General features: G+C 46.0%; 1 protein-coding gene across 11 annotated transcripts in view; it reads left to right on the top strand.

The window, feature by feature from the left end:
* Positions 1 to 16,070, top strand: part of DCTN1 (dynactin subunit 1) — a 138,612-nt gene that overhangs the window by 49,771 nt on the left and 72,771 nt on the right. For all 11 annotated transcript variants that reach the window (XM_048846488.2, XM_048846489.2, XM_048846487.2 and 8 more), the window contains exons 3-4: positions 8,683 to 8,761; positions 12,327 to 12,358. In XM_048846488.2, the coding sequence (XP_048702445.2) occupies positions 8,683 to 8,761; positions 12,327 to 12,358 (111 nt within the window). The remainder of the gene's footprint in view (positions 1 to 8,682; positions 8,762 to 12,326; positions 12,359 to 16,070) is intronic.

Below are 16,070 nucleotides of genomic sequence, written 5' to 3'. Positions count from 1 at the left end.
AACAAACTCTGTGGTAGAGGTGTGGTAATGTAGCAAACCTGTGAGAAGGTGCTAAGCTCTTCCAGAGGCCTGGCCTGCACCTATAACGTAGGTCAACATAGCTGTGTAGCTCAGGGCTGTGAAATAGTCACACTCTGGAGAGACCTAGTTAAATCTCTCTAAGCTCCAGTGTAGACACCATTAGGCCAATGGAAGAATTCTACCATTGACCAAGCTACCGCCTCTCAAGTAAGTGGATTTGTTACCTGGGGTTCTTTCAACCCAAAACCCTTGGTAACTTTTACTCTGTGTGAGGTGGTGTCAGGGAATAAATCGGGGAGACATGGCCGTCCGACCAATCGATGGCTGGCACAAACAGGACAAGACAAGAGTGCTTTACTTAGTCTCAAGCACTTATACGCACGTCTGCAACAGGTTAGTAAAACACCCCCAACCCTGGATAATTACCAAAGCTGAGTGTGGCTCTCGAGTGGCACAGCGGCCGCCCGTCGGCCAGTGAGGAACACACAATGCATCCAGAGGGAGAGTCCAGTCCTGAAGAGTTCCATCACCGCAAACTTTCCCCCCTTATTTATACATTAGTAACAAAATAACATGTCCCTTAAAGCAAACTTGTTAAGCAAGCAGTTCCAATGGGCAAGCAAGAGGTTCCTTCTGATTATCGATTAACCAGGTGCGGGTTTTTCCAGAGTTTGCAGCCTTGAGGCCCCAATAGACAATCCTGGGGCACATCCTGCTCTTCTAAGATGCATGTATCAGCAACTTCAAAACAATCCTTATCAGGAAGGACGCGGGGTCAAGCTGCCCTCTCTGTGGCACCCAAAAAACCCCCTCCCCTCCTGCCTTGGTTAAGCTAAACCAGCTGACTTGGCTGCTTTTAGCAATAAGCCATAGTGGCTTCAGGCACTTTACTGGTTTGCTAAAGTCTCCCCGTACAGATTTACTATAGGAATGGAAGCCCGTCGCTGTAGCAAGTGTCTACGCTCCAGCGCCACGGCTGCAGCTGTGCCTCTGTGGTGCTTGGAGCGTAGATGCACGCAGAGAGAGTGAGCCCGTGTAGGGCCTCAGCTCAGGGCTGCTCTGTTGATCCCCAACACCATGGCAAGCGATTATAAAGTCTCTCCTACGGATTGTGCACGCTAACGATGCTTTTACTTGTTCAGAGGGAAGTAAGAGAAAAAAGAAAATAATGGAGGCTGGAGCCATGGTGATCGCCCTGTCATAACGCAGCATGCTGCAGCTTCCACCTGGATGGCAGGGGGTGGTCTCCGCATGAATGCGGTGACCAGGAACTCCTGGGCCTGGCGAGCAGTAGAACTGTGCAGAGAAGAATGGGAATTCTATTTCCTGAAGGATTTGGGAATTTCAACATTTGTTTTTTGTGAGATTTGGAACAAAACCCCCAAATCTTGAAATTCTCTGTGGAGCAGAATCCAGAAGAACTTGTTTATAGAATCACAGAAGATGAGGGTTGGAAGAGACCTCAGGAGGGCATCTAGTCCAACCCCCTGCTCATGGCAGGACCAACACCCATTAAATCATCCCAACCAGGGCTTTGTCAAGCTGGGCCTTAAAAACCTCTAAGGATAGAGATTCCACCACCTCCCAAGGGAACCCATTCCAGTGCTTCTTCATCCTCCTAGTGAATTAGTGTTTCCTAATATCCAACCTAGACCTCCCCCACTGCAACTTGAGACCATTGCTCCTTGTTCTGTCATCTGCCACCATTGAGAACAGCCGAGCTCCATCCTCTTTGGAACCCCAAACTTGAGGTAGTTGAAGGCTGCTATCAAATCCCCCCTCACTCTTAGAATCATAGAATATTAGGGTTGGAAGGGACCTCAGGAGGTCATCTAGTCCAACCCCCTGCTCAAAGGAGGACCAACCCCAATTTTTGTCCCAAATGGCCCCCTCAAGGATTGAACTCACAACCCTGGGTTTAGCAGGCCAATGCTCAAACCACTGAGTTATCCCTTCCCTCTTCTTTTCTGCAGACTAAATAAACCCAATTCCCTCAGCCTCTCCTCATAAGTCATGTGCCCCAGCCCCCTAATCATTTTCGTTGCCCTCTACTGGACTCTCTCCAATTTGTCCACATCCCTTTTGTATTGGGGGGCCCAAAACTGGACACTATACTTCAGATGTGGTCTCACCAGTGCCGAATAGATGGGAATAATCTCTTCCCTCGATCTGCTGGCAATGCTTCTACTAATGCAGCCCAATATGCCATTAGCCCTCTTGGCAACAAGGGCACACTGTTGACTCATATCCAGCTTCTCGTCCACTGTAACCCCTAGGTCCTTTTCTGCAGAACTGCTGCCTAGCCATTTGGTCCCCAGCCTGTAGCGGTGCATGGGATTCCTCCGTCCTAAGTGCAGGACTCTGCACTTGTCCTTGTTGAACCTCATCAGAATTCTATTGGCCCAATCCTCCAATTTGTCTAGGTCTCTCTGGACCCTATCCCTACCCTCCAGCATATCTACCTCTCCCCACAGCGTAGTGTCATCCGTGAACTTGGTGAGTGTGGAACTGATCCCATCATCCAGATCATTTAATGAAGATGTTGAACAAAACCGGCCCCAGGACCGACTCTTGGGGCACTCCGCTTGCCAGCTAGACATGGAGCCATTGATCACTACCTGTTGAGCCCGACGATCTAGCCAGCTTTCTATTCACCTTATAGTCCATTCATCCCATCCATGCTTTTTTAACTTGCTGGCAAGAATACTATGGGAGACCGTATCAAAAGCTTTGTTAAAGTCAAGGTATATCGTGTCCACCACTTTCCCCATATCCACAGAGCCAGTTATCTCATCATAGAAGGCAATCAGGTTGGTCAGGCATTATTTGCCTTTGATGAATCCATGTTACTGTTCCTGATCACCTTCTTCTCCTCCAAATGCTTCAATATGGATTCCTTGAGGACCTGCTCCATGATTTTTCCAGGGACTGAGGTGAGACTGACTGATCTGTAGTTTCCCAGATTCAACTTCTTCCCTTTTTTAAAGGTGGCCAATGGCTCTGTAATCACATCAGCCAACTCTCTCAGCACCCTCGGATGTATTAGATCCGGCCCCATGGACTTGTGCATGTCCAGCTTTTCTAAATAGTCTTTAACCTGTTCTTTCACCACTGAGGGCTGCTCGCCTCCTCCCCATACTGTGCTGCCCACTGCAGCAGTCTGGGAGCTGACCTTGTCTGTGCAGACTGAGACAAAAAAAAGCATTGAGTGCTTCAGCTTTTTCCACATCATCTGTCACTAGGTTGCCTCCCCCATTCAGTAAGGGTCCCACACTTTCTGTGTCCTCCTTCTTGTTGCCAACATACCTGTAGAAACCCTTCTTGTTACCCTTCACATCCCTTGCTAGGTGCAACTCCAGTTGTGCTTTGGCCTTACACCCCTGCATGCTTGAGCAATATTTTTATACTCCTCCCTAGTCATCTGATTTAACTGGGAATTGGTCCTGCTTTGAGCAGGGGGTTGGACTAGATGACCTTCTGGGGTCCCTTCCAACCCTGATATTCTATGATTCTATGATCTGTCCCAAGTTTCTACTTCTTGTAAACTTCCTTTCTTTGTTTAAGCTCACTGAAGATTTCTCTGTTAAGCCAAGCTGGTCGCCTGTCATATTTGCTATTCTTTCTGCACATCAGGATGGTCTGTTCCTGTGCCATCAATAAGACTTCTTTAAAATGCAGCCAGCTCTCCTGGACTCCTTGCCCCCTCATATTTGCGTCCCAGGGGATCCTGCTCATCAGTTCCCTAAGGGAGTCTGTCTGCTTTTCTGAAGTCCAGGGTCCATACTCTGCTGCTCTCCTTTCTTCCTTTTCATAGAATATTAGGTTTGGAAGGGACCTCAAGAGGTCATCTAGTCCAACCGCCTGCTCAAAGCAGGACCAATCCCCAACTAAATCATCCCAGCCAGGGCTTTGTCAAGCCTGACCTTAAAAACCTCAAAGGAAGGAGATTCCACCACTTCCCTAGGTAACCCATTCCAGTGCTTCACCACTCTCTTAGTGACATAGTGTTTTTGAATATCCAACCTAACCCTCTCCCTTCCTTCCCCCCGCACCCTGCAACTTGAGACCATTACTCCTTGTTCTGTCATCTGCTACCACTGAGAACAGTCTAGATCCATCTTCTTTGGAACCCCCTTTCAGGGAGTTGAAAGCAGCTATCAAATCCCCCCTCATTCTTCTCTTCTGCAGACTAAATAATCCCTGTTCCCTCAGCCTCTTCATATAAGTCATGTGCTCCAGCCCCCTAATCATTTTTGTTGCCCTTCGCTGGACTCTTTCCAATTTTTCCACATCCTCCTTGTAGTGTGGGGCCCAAAACTGGACACAGTACTCCAGATGAGGCCTTACCAATGCTGAATAGAGGGGAATGATCATGTCCCTTGATCTGCTGGTAATGCTCCTACTTATACAGCCCAAAATGCCGTTAGCCTTCTTGGCAACAAGGGTACACTGTTGACTCATATTCAGCTTCTCGTCCACTGTAACCCCTAGGTCCTTTTCTGCAGAACTGCTGCCGAGCCATTCGGTCCCTAGTCTGTAGTGGTGCATGGGATTCTTCCGTCCTAAGTGCAGGACTCTGCACTTGTCCTTGTTGAACCTCCTCAGATTTCTTTTGGCCGAATCCTCTAATTTGTTTAGGTCTTCCTGTATCCTATCCCTATCCTCCAGTGTATCTACCACTCCTCCCAGTCTAGTGTCATCTGCAGACTTGCTGAGGGTGCAATCCACACCATCCTCCAGATCATTAATGAAGATATTGAACAAGACCGGCCCCAGGACTGACCCTTGGGGCACTCCACTTGATACCAGCTGCCAACTAGACATGGAGCCATTGATCACTACCCTTTGAGCCCGACGATCTAGCCAGCTTTCTATCCACCTTATTATCCATTCATCCAGCCCATACTACTTTAACTTGCTGGCAAGAATATTGTGGGAGACAGTGTCAAAAGCGTTGCTAAAGTCAAGGAATAACACGTCCACTGCTTTCCCCTCATCCACAGAGCCAGTTATCTCGTCAATTAGAAGGCAATTAGAAGGCACTTTCTTACTAGGTTCACAATGAAACTTTGCTGTGTGAACCAATTTAAAAAAATAAAGGCAGATCTGGTACCTCATAAACTGTGAAACCCTTTTATTTAGTGTCTGTTTTTCCGAGGTTTAATTTTATTTTTTCTCTTCCCTCATTCGGTACTGATGACACTTGCATGAATGATGTAAGGGTCTTGGTTTATTAATCACATGAGGTGCCACATACCCCTATGACACCAATTGACTGCTGTGTTAATAATTACAGCAAGCAACTATTGACTTTTCAGGATCCTGAACTCAACCATCTCGTGGTCACTGCTGCGCAGGTTGCCATCCACTTCTATTTCCCCTACCAATTCTCCCCTGTTTGTGAGCAGCAGGTCAAGAGGAGCACGGCCCCTAGTCGGTTCCTCCAGCACTTGTAGCAGGAAGTTGTCCCCAACACTCTCCAAAAACTTCCTGGATTGCGTGTGCACCGCTGTATTCCTCTCCCAGCAGACGCCAGGGAGATCGAAGTCCCTCACGAGAACCAGGGCCTGTGATCTGGAAACTTCTGTTAGTTGTCCTAAGAAAACCTCGTCTACCTCCTCCTCCTGGTCTGGTGGTCTGTAGCCCACGCCCACCACGACATCACCCTTGTTGCTCTCGCCTTTAAACTTAACCCTAAGACTCTCAACAGGCTTTTCTCCAGTTTCATACTGGAGCTCTGAGCAGTCATACTGCTCCCTTACATACAATGAAACTCCTCCACCTTTCCTCCCCTGCCTGTCCTTCCTGAACAGTTTATACCCATCCATGACAGTGCTCCAGTCATGTGAGTTACCCCGCCAAGTCTCTGTTATTCCAATCACATCATAGTTCCTTGACTGTGCCAGGACTTCAATTCTTTCTGCTTGTTTCCCAGGCTTCTTGCGTTCGTGTACAGGCATGTAAGATAACTAGCCGATTGCCCTACTTTCTCATTATGAATCAGGAGGCCTCCCCTGTTGTTCCTCCCGGTATCCCACTTCCCCGCTTACCTCTGGGCTTAGGTCACCATCCCCTCGTGAACCTAGTTTAAAGCCCTCCTCACTAAGTTAGCAAGCCTGCCTGTGAAGATACTCTTCCTGCTCTTTAAGTGGATTCCATCTCTTCCTAGCAATCCTTCCTAGCAATCTTCCTTTCAAACAATTCTGCTGGTGGGCTGAAGAGGAGCTGGAAGCCCCAGTGTCCAAACTCCCAGGGTCTTGGGTCCCCATTAGCTCCCCAGACAGGAGGCTGGACGTACAGGGTGCCTGACAGTATCCCGGGTGGGCTGCTGAGGAGCTAAGTGGGTGAGCTGGCAGGAGACTCAGCTGGTCTGGATACCTGTCTGGATTCTGTCGGAGCTTTGTCAAAATCTTACTGTCTTTGCAATGTTTCTGTTTAGGAGAATCTGTCATCCCTGATGCAGAACTGTTCTGTTGGAGAATTTCCAGGCAGTTCGATGAGCAGCTGGGCTGGATTGGAACCGTGTGCCTCCTAGCCAGTACTAAATGGAAGTTAATGGAGGGAATTTGAGTTTGAAATGGCAGGAGGAGGAGAGGCTGACTTGTGTTTTGTAGATGCACATTGCGGGGGTTAGATTTGGCATCCTGGCAAGCTGCCTCAGGAGACTGTAGGTACCGGACCCAAGCATGGAAATGGTGTTGGGAGAGCCATTGTCCTTTCCCTGCTCTTTGTTTCTGAGCGTGGCTTTCCTATCCGTGTCCCTGTACTGCTCACCAAAGGCCTGGAACAGCACTGTGAGCAACTGTGTCAACACTGAGAGTTGTTTACACTGATGTGTTTCCTGCGCATGTTTTGACAGCTGTAAAATACTTGGGATTTCCGTTCACTGGGTCAGGGATTTCAAGCATCAGAGTCCTCCTATAACAGGCGGAGACCTTAGAGTTTGTCCCCAGGTACAGGGTACAGTAGTGGTGATTCCCATGCCACGGAGAGGTCTGATGGCTGTAGGCAGAGCAATCCTAGCTATGTCTCAGCACCATGTCCTGTACATTACTGTACTTTTCTAAACTAAAAAATACACTCCCTCCCCCCCCCCCCCCCCCCCCCGCTGTGGCTCTAATTCCTCACTTTCCGCGTCATGTCGCTTACTGACAGTCGGTGAATCCCAAAGTGCTTTACAGACCATGTACTGTTGGGGTTGCTTCACCCACCTCTGGGGTGGAAATGCAGCCACCGTTCTAGTCTGTATGAGGGAGTGGGAGGCCCCATTATCAAGACTATATAATCTCCTCCTAGGATGGATTCCTGTAAGGGCAAGTGAAAAGTTTTCCCTTGTGCACTGCTGAGATGGCTCAAAACCCTCCTTTTACAGAACTCATCCAAAGAGGTCAGCAGCATGTGGTTTTACTTGAGGGGTGCCCTGTCAGCAGGATCAAAGGATGCCTCTCCCTTTCCACCATCTTTTAAACACTGCTTTGGGTATTTTTGCCGCCTTCGATGGCGTTGTCATTATTTCTATAGCATAGAGCAGTGGTTCTCAGCCAGGGGTACGCAGGGGTCTTCTAGGGGGTACATCAACTCATCTAGTTTTACAACAGACTACGTAAAAAGCACTAGCGAAGTCAGTGCAAACTAAAATTTCATACAGACAATGACTTGTTTGTATTGCTCTATATACTCTACACTGAAATATAAGTACAATATTGATATTCCAATTATAATTATATGGTAAAAATGAGAGAGTCAGCAATTTTTCAGTACTAGTGGGCTGTGACACTTTTGTATTTTTATGTCTGCTTCTGTAAGCAAGTAGTTTTTAAGTGAGGTGAAACTTAGAGTACACAAGACAAATCAGACTCCTGCAAGGGGTACAGTAGTCTGCCTGGAAAGGTTGAGAGCCGCTGGCATAGTGTCTCATTAAAATGCCTTTTCCTTTGCTTTTTTAAGAAGTGTGTATCTGGTGACCTGGGCACCTTATCTAAATAGGAACCAATTACAGACTGGCAGGCTACAGCAGAGTTGCCTGCTTGTTAACAAACCTCCTGTCCTCCGTTATTTGTCAGTCAAGAGCCTGGCCAAAAAAGATTGTTTAAAAAGACCCCTAGGACCCCAGTGCTTTAGATTTCATCGCATTGCCCCAAATCTGAGACCGTCTCTGGTTTCAGGCACTGGAATCTCCCTGAGAGCATTGCAGCTTTCACTAGGACCTCTGTGTTGATTGTATTGCCATTCCGAGCCCTCAAAGGTTGCTACATCTTGGAGAAAAGCAGCTTTTCTTACTGAGGAATGTGGGAGTCTTTACAATTCTGTTCAGATCAGATAAAATATACTTTAAAAAAAAATCCTAGCTTCTCCTTATCTGTCAGAACCGTAAACTGATCCACAGACCGAAAGTCATTAGCTTGGCTTGGGTTGAAGTAGATAGCGACCTGTAAACTGCTTTAGATTGCTCGGGCAACTGGGTCCTCCAATCCACAATGGATTTCTAGTCCATTTTAAATATAAGTTTTCAGGAAGATGGGGAGGGGGGAACACCAAGAAATGAGCTAAAAATCAGCACAAAGTGAAGTCTGTTATTTTAAAGCCCCAACTCCAGAATGGGGCTGCTGTATTTTCATGCCACTCCTCGCTGGTAACATTGAGTTTGTTCTGTTTATTCAGATCCAGGTTTTTGAAGATGGAGCAGATACAACATCTCCAGAAACCCCAGAATCTTCTGCCTCAAAGGTCCCCAAAAGAGGTATGGTCCGCTCGTCTTTCTTATGAGTCCTCGTCTCCCCTTCGTTCCAGCCCAAGAGGGATCCATATGTCAGACATCCAGCATTGCCTAGAATTGGACCTCTTGAGGAAATCTTCACCCATCCCTTTACCCTTTCTTCTGCCAGAGGGGAGCCTCCGCTGGGGCACATGGAGATACAAGCGCAGCACTTAGTGGTGCACTGCTCCTTTAGTTTAGCTTCCCAAGTGCATCTTAACAAGCATCCAGGGAAAGGCTATAAAGGCCATCCCGGATCCCCACTAAGGGCTGGATCCAGAGCCCTCTGAAGTTGGTGGGAGGCTGCTGTCAAGTTTGCCATCATGCAGGTAAGGTTAGGATTCAAGTCCAGGGTGGCGAGAACATCACTGGTTTTCTTCCTCAAGTCCTCGAGTGTTCAGTGATATTGAAATCCACGCTGGCTTAAGCTCAAGTAGAATGCTGGTGGGGATGGTAAATGAGGCAAGAAGTATGTCCATAACCAGCTGGAGAAAGGCAGTCTAAGTGAAATAGTCCAGAACGAGCCTCCAGTGGTAAGGGGGCTGGGCAGTGGGTGGCAGCTGGGTTTTTTTTTTTAATATTGCTGCCTTTTAATTTCATTAGGCCTCTGTTTGTCCCTGTATGATGAGCCTGTCATCCCATTTCTGTCTCCTCTCTAAATAGCCCCTAATGTTCAGTCTCTCCTCCCATGGAAGTCTTTCTAGGACTCTATTAATCCCCATTGCCTTTTGCTGTCCTCCTCCCCCGCCGCCCCAGGGGGGCCTATTTCTGCTGCATTCTTTTTGATAGGCAGTGGCTAGAACTGAACATAGTATCCAGGAGAGAGCATCCCACGGAGTTAGCCAATAGTATTAGAATAGCGTCACTATTTGCTCCTCCTATTCCTAATGTTTTGTTTGCTTTTCTGATTGCTACTTCACACTGAGGCGTGGCTTACAATTATCTCCAGGTCTCTTTCCTAAGTGCTGGGTTTTCAATTAAGTGTAAGCAAAGTGTCTGGGCAGTTCAGTTAGTACCTGCCTGTGTGTATTACCTTGCACAGAATTTCATCTGCCATTGTGCTGCCCAGTTGTTTAGCGTTGATAGATCCCTCTGAAGCTCCGCGTTTGAGAGAAATTCTGGAGAAAGGCTTTTAGATTGTCAGTTGGACTTTGCCCACCTCCTGGTGGAGAGGGAGCTCCAGTTTGCCCTGCTTTCTCCAGCGCTGGTAGCTGGACTCCTGTACCTGAAGGCATCCCAGCGGGTGCTGTCTGAAGAAGTAAGAGGTTGGGGGAGAAGAGCTAATGAAGAGCCAGAGAGGCTAGAGTGGTGGATATTGACAGAGGGATCTGGGGGATTGCCTCAGAAAATGAGGGAGGGGGACACGGACACACACACACTCTCTCTCTCTCTCACTGCAGATACTAGTTCAGAGAGGGTGAATTGAACGGTGAGGAGCAGTCACTGCTGGATCAGAGGGATAAGACAGGGGTGTTTGAAATGAGTAGCTCAAAGGTGTGAGCTGTGGAGCTGGCTGGTGGAGGTGATGGTGGGAGACCAAGAGGAAGGTGGAAGGGGTCAGAGCACACAGGGTCAGCACTGGTTGCAGTGTTCTTTGGAGAAGCAAAATATAGACACACGAAGCGTGGCTCCATGCCAGGGAGTTTCCATAGAAACACCAGCGCCTGCTGCAGTCTCTGCCTCTGCAGTATACGATGCAGAGATTTCAGTTCCCATAAATCTAGCACCTTCCCTGCTAAAAGGAATAAAGGTGTGAGAAGCACAGTGGAGATGGTTGGGGTCTTTGATTTATGAGCTGCTTCTATAGTGTCTGTTGTCTGGGCAGCTAATGCAATCAGAGTGCTACCCACAATGAATGACATATAAACAGCTACCAGGGCTGCAAGCCACAATATCAGACCTATCAAATATCCAGGAACAAAACAAAGGATGAAATTTACCCAAACAAATCCTCCTCCTGTGCTTAGTACACACAACTTCTGCACTTAAATCAAGGTTGTATGCTAAAATGGTATATTTTGATCATGCCTACACACACCTGTACATGGGAATCGCTTTGCTCACCACTAAACTGTAGCTGTCTCTGGGGTGGAATGCAGCAGCTGTTTAACAGGGTACATCAAAGATACAAACAGTACAGGACAGGAGGTGAAGAAAAATCCCGAATCCAGGTGAAAATGCCAGGGCCCTTTATGTAGAATTGGATTTTAGCCCAGACTCCAGCATTTGCACCTGTTCATTTAAATGCTAGGACACCCTTGATTGTCAGTGTTGGTCAGGAGCTCCATTTGCTGTTTTATAGAGGAAACCGCAAATAGAGCACCTGACCAACTACGACAGACGCAATCCCTCATAACAACTTATGGGGCTTTAGTGTAATAATTCAAGGAAGAATGCCAGCTACAGAATAGTCAGCATATGCTGCAGTGTATTGGATTCTCCTGGGCGGGGATTCTCCCATTCTAATAGTGAGAGAGCCTGACTCTGATTAGTTGGAGCCCTGACAGGATCACAGCTCCAGAAGCATTAAACTCTCTCCACACATTACATTGTAATCTAGATCTTCAAGGTTAAACTTAGGCAACTGCACAGATACGTTTGAGTGTGCAACTTACATGCGTGTGCAAATCAAGTGTAGTGCAACCTCTCTTGAGGGGTCAACAAGCATTGGTTGCTGAACAGAGATGGCCATTTAACAAAGGTGGAGGAGAAACTTACTCAAAGTTGGGAGGTACCTTTGAGAGGCGCTCAGAAAGCAAGAAATTGCCTCATACTGCTGGTCTTTTCTATGCACTTCATTTTATTTGCACACATGTAGCTGGTTAAATGCCTAAATTTCCTTGTGCTCAGTGAGATACCTGACTTGTGCTCATAAATTAGCCATGTGGAGAATTTCACATGGCTAACTATAGAAACATATTTTAGTTTACCAAGCAATGTTACAGGCCTGAGAAGCCTTTAGCTGGCCCTATTTTATGGAGATATAATTAGCAGATGGAATCGAATTGGTGGAGACAGGGTCAAGTGTCCTTCTGTGGTCCTGAAAAAGGGGCTTTTTGGCTTGAGATGATCCAAAGCTCTCTGAAATCTTGCAGTCGTCTAAACAGAGGCGAGGATAGATGTCATGGGCTTGCTGTTATGTTTTGAAATAGTTGATATTCCTTGAATCATAGAAGATTAGGGTTGGAAGAGACCTCAGGAGGTCATCTAGTCCAGCCCCCTCCTCAAAGCAGGACCAACACCAAGGATAACCAACTTGAGTTATCCTTAAGAACACAGTGCACTTGCCGTCCTAGAAAAGGCCATCTAATTCAGCATGCCTGCTTGTTTTGACCTTGCTTCTCCCCAGACTTTTCATTCCTCCTCATAGAGTCACCTCTAGTGATCCTTCAGCTAGACCTAGACTTTGGCTTAACATTAAAAAGTGAAGCAAAGGATTCCAGAGAGTGAGTTGGGACTCCCCTCTGCCATGCTGCTCATGTGCTAAGAGCCCTGTATGGTATATGTGACAAACTTCTTATGGTTCTTTGTTTTTCTACTTTATTTCCAGAATCTTTGGAAGCTACCAAAGCCAGCAAATTGGTGAGTACTTCAGCTTGAGACCCTGCTGCCTGCTTGGAGAAACTCATTCCACTACGTCAGTGTGTTGGCTTTTGGGAGGGTTTGCGCACGCTAATCTGCTGAGTTCCCTTCATTAGCTCTTACTGCCTTTCCAGAGTGTAACCAAAGGTCTGTCTGCAGCCTCACAGAACTAGCACACATGCATACAGCAGGGCCAGGATTTTAGCCAATGAACATCTCAGATTAAAGGGGGCAAAAAAGGAAAACCCCAAATAAAATGGCCAGTGAGGAAAGTCTAGCTTTTGTGTTATCTGGGTGTTATAGCTCAGTCCGGGCTGGTTCTGGACGCAAGGGATTCCTCCTGGGGTCAGTCAAGAGAGCAAGGCAAATCAAAAATAGCTTTATTCCAAATGACCAGAAACCTTTTCAGTTAGTTACAAACAGTCCTCTCTCAGTGGGATCGCACTGGTGGGAGGGAGGTGAACAATCTATCATTGCAGCCTGTTTTCGATCTTTTTTTTTTTTTTTTTGGGGGGGGTGTGTCATTCTTTATTTGATTCAGTGTTGCAGAGCCTGCCCCCGAATACTTTCCAGTAATGTGACATTGCTGTTTCCCTCCAAATGGCCCTTACGTTTCAGAGAAGGAAGTAACTCACTCTTTAAGAGCATATTTTAAATTCACCTTTTCTGCTGAAAACCTGTTGGATTTCCTGGATATGTGCCTAGTTAAGCTTTATATATACTGCCCTAATTATCTTTGTCCGGGAGTTCTGGTGGCTCGTACAAGACCTACATGGGTGCCTGTTCCTGTGTCTGGGTGTCCAGTCCTAGAATCATAGGACTGGAAGGGACCTGGAGAGGTCACCTAGTCCAGTCCCCTGCACTCATGGCAGGACTAATTCTCTAGACCAGTCCTGATGGGTGTTTGTCTAACCTGCTCTTAAAAATGTCCAGTGATAGAGATTCCACAACCTCCCTGGGCAATTTATTCCAGTGCTTCACCACCCTGACAGGAAGTTTTTCTTAATGTCTAACCTAAACCTCCGTTGCTACAATTTAAGCCCATTGCTTCTTGTCCTGTCCTCAGAGATTAAGAAAAACAAACTTTCTTCCTCCTCCTTGTAACAACCTTTTCATACTTGAAAACTGTTATCATGTCCACTCTCAGTCTTCTCTTTTCCAGACTAAACAAACCCAATTTTTTTCAATCTTCCCTCATAGGTCATGTTTTCTAGATCTTTAATGATTTTTTGTTGCTCTTCCCTGGACTTTCTCAAATTTGTCCACATCCTTCCTGAAATGTAGTGCCCAGAACTGGGCACAATACTCCAGTTGAGGCCGTATCAGAGTGTAGTAGAATGGAAGAATTACTTCTTGTGTCTTACTTGCAACACTCCTGCTAATACATCCCAGAATGATGTTCGCTTTTTTTGCAGCAGTGTTACATTGTTGACTCATATTTAGTTGTAATCCACTATGACCCCCAGATCCCATTCTGCAGTATTCCTCCCTAGGCAGTGATTTCCCATTTTGTATGTGTGCAACTGATGGTTCCTTCCTAAGTGGAGTACTTTGCATTTGTCCTGATTGAATTTCGTCCTATTTACTTCAGAGCATTTCTCCAGTTTGTCCAGACCATTTTGAATTTTAATCCTATCCTCCAAAGCACTTGCAACCCCGCCCAGCTTGGTATCGTCTGCAAACTTTATAAGTGTACTCTCTCTATGCCATCATCTAAATCATTGATGAAGATATTGAACAGAATCGGATCCAGAACTGATCCCTGCAGGACCCCACTCGTTAGGCCCTTCCAGCATGACTGTGAACCACTGATAACTACTCTCTGGGAATGGTTTTCAACCAGTTTTGCATCCACCTTATAGTAGCTCCATCTAGATTGTGTTTCCCTAGTTTATTTATGGGATGGTATCAAAAGTTTTACTAAAATCAAGATATACCACATCTACTGCTCTCTCCCTCGCGTCCCCCCCCCCCCCAAAAAAAAAATCCACAAGGCTTGTTACCCTGTCAAAGAAAGCTATAAGGTTGGTTTGACATGATTTGTTCTTGACAAATCCATGCTGACTGTTACTTATCACCTTATTATCTTCTAGATGTTTTCAAATTGATTGCTTAATTGTTTGCTCCACTATCTTTCTGAGTACAGAAGTTAAGCTGACTGATCTGTAATTCCCTGGGTTGTCCTTTTTTATAGATGGGCACTATATTTGTCCTTTTCCAGTCTTCTGGAATTTCTCTCATCTTCCATGACTTCTCAAAGATAATCGCTAATGGCTCAGATATCTCCTCAGTCAGCTCCTTGAGTATTCTAGGATGCATTTCATCAGGCCGTTGTGACTTGAAGACATCTAATTTGTACAAGTATCAGAGAGGTAGCCGTGTTAGTCTGGATCTGTAAAAGCAGCAGTGTCCTGTGACACCTTATGGACTAACAGACATATTGGAGCATAAGCTGTTGTGGTTGAATACCCAGTTCGATGGATGCATGTGATTTGTCCAAAGTAACTTTTAACTTGTTCTTTCCCTATTTTAGCCTCTTCTGATCCTACCTCATTTCAACTGGCATTCACTATGTTAGACATCCAATCACCACCAACCTGCTTGGTGTAAACCGAAATGAAGTCATTAAGCACTTCTGCCATTTTCACATATTCTGTTGTTGTTTTTCCCTCCTCATTGAGTAATGGGCCTACCCTGTCCTTGGTCTTCCTCTTGCGTCTAATGTATTTGTAGAATGTTTTTTTGTCACCCTTTATGTTTTTAGATAGTTTGATTTCGTTTTGTGCCTTGGCCTTTCTAATTTTGTCCCTATATACTTGTATTATTTGTTTATATTCATCCTTTGTAATTTCACCTAGATTCCACTTTTCTTGATTTTTAGATCATTGAAGATCTCCTGGTTAAGCCAGGAGGTCTCTTGCCGTTGTTCCTATCTTTCCTACGCAGTGGGGTAAGAAACTTCCTACACATGCTTCCTTGTCTTTCGTATGCAGTGGGATAGTTTGCTCTTATGCCCTTAATAATGTCTCTTTGAAAAACTGCCAATTGTCTTCTATTGTTTTTCCCCTTAGATTTGCTTCCCATGGGATCTTACCTACCAACTCCCTGAGTTTGCTAAAGTCTGCCTTCTTGAAATCCATTGTCTTTATTTTGCTGTTCTCCCTCCTACCATCCCTTAGAATCATGAACTCTGTCATTTCATGATCACTTTCACTCAAGCTGCCTTCCACTTTCAAATTCTCAACCAGTTCCTCCCAATTTGTCAAAATCAAATCTTGAACAGCCTCTCCCCTGGTAGCTGTGTTCACCTTCTGAAATAAAAAATGGTCTCCAATACATTCCAAGAACTTGTTGGATAATCTGTGCCCTGCTGTGTTATTTTCCCAACAGATGTCTGGGTAGTTGAAGTCCCCCCATCACCACCAAGTCCTGTGCTTTGGATGATTTTGTTAGTTATTTAAAAAACCCCTCATCCACCTCTTCTTCCTGGTTAGTTGCTCTGTAGTAGAGCCCTACCATGGCATCACCCTTGTGGTATACCCCTTTTATCCTTACCCAGAGACTTTCAACAAGTCTGTCTCCTGTTTCCATCTCAACCTCAGTCCAAGTGTATTCATTTTTAATATCTAAGGCAAAACCTCCTCCCTTTTTTCCCTGCCTGTCTTTCCTGAGCAAGCTGTATCATTCAATACCAATATTCCAGTCGTGTATT

The sequence above is a fragment of the Caretta caretta genome, chromosome 4 (genome assembly GCF_965140235.1).
Source record: "Caretta caretta isolate rCarCar2 chromosome 4, rCarCar1.hap1, whole genome shotgun sequence".
Taxonomy (NCBI): domain Eukaryota; kingdom Metazoa; phylum Chordata; order Testudines; family Cheloniidae; genus Caretta; species Caretta caretta.
This window is presented reverse-complemented; position numbering and strand designations above follow the sequence as displayed.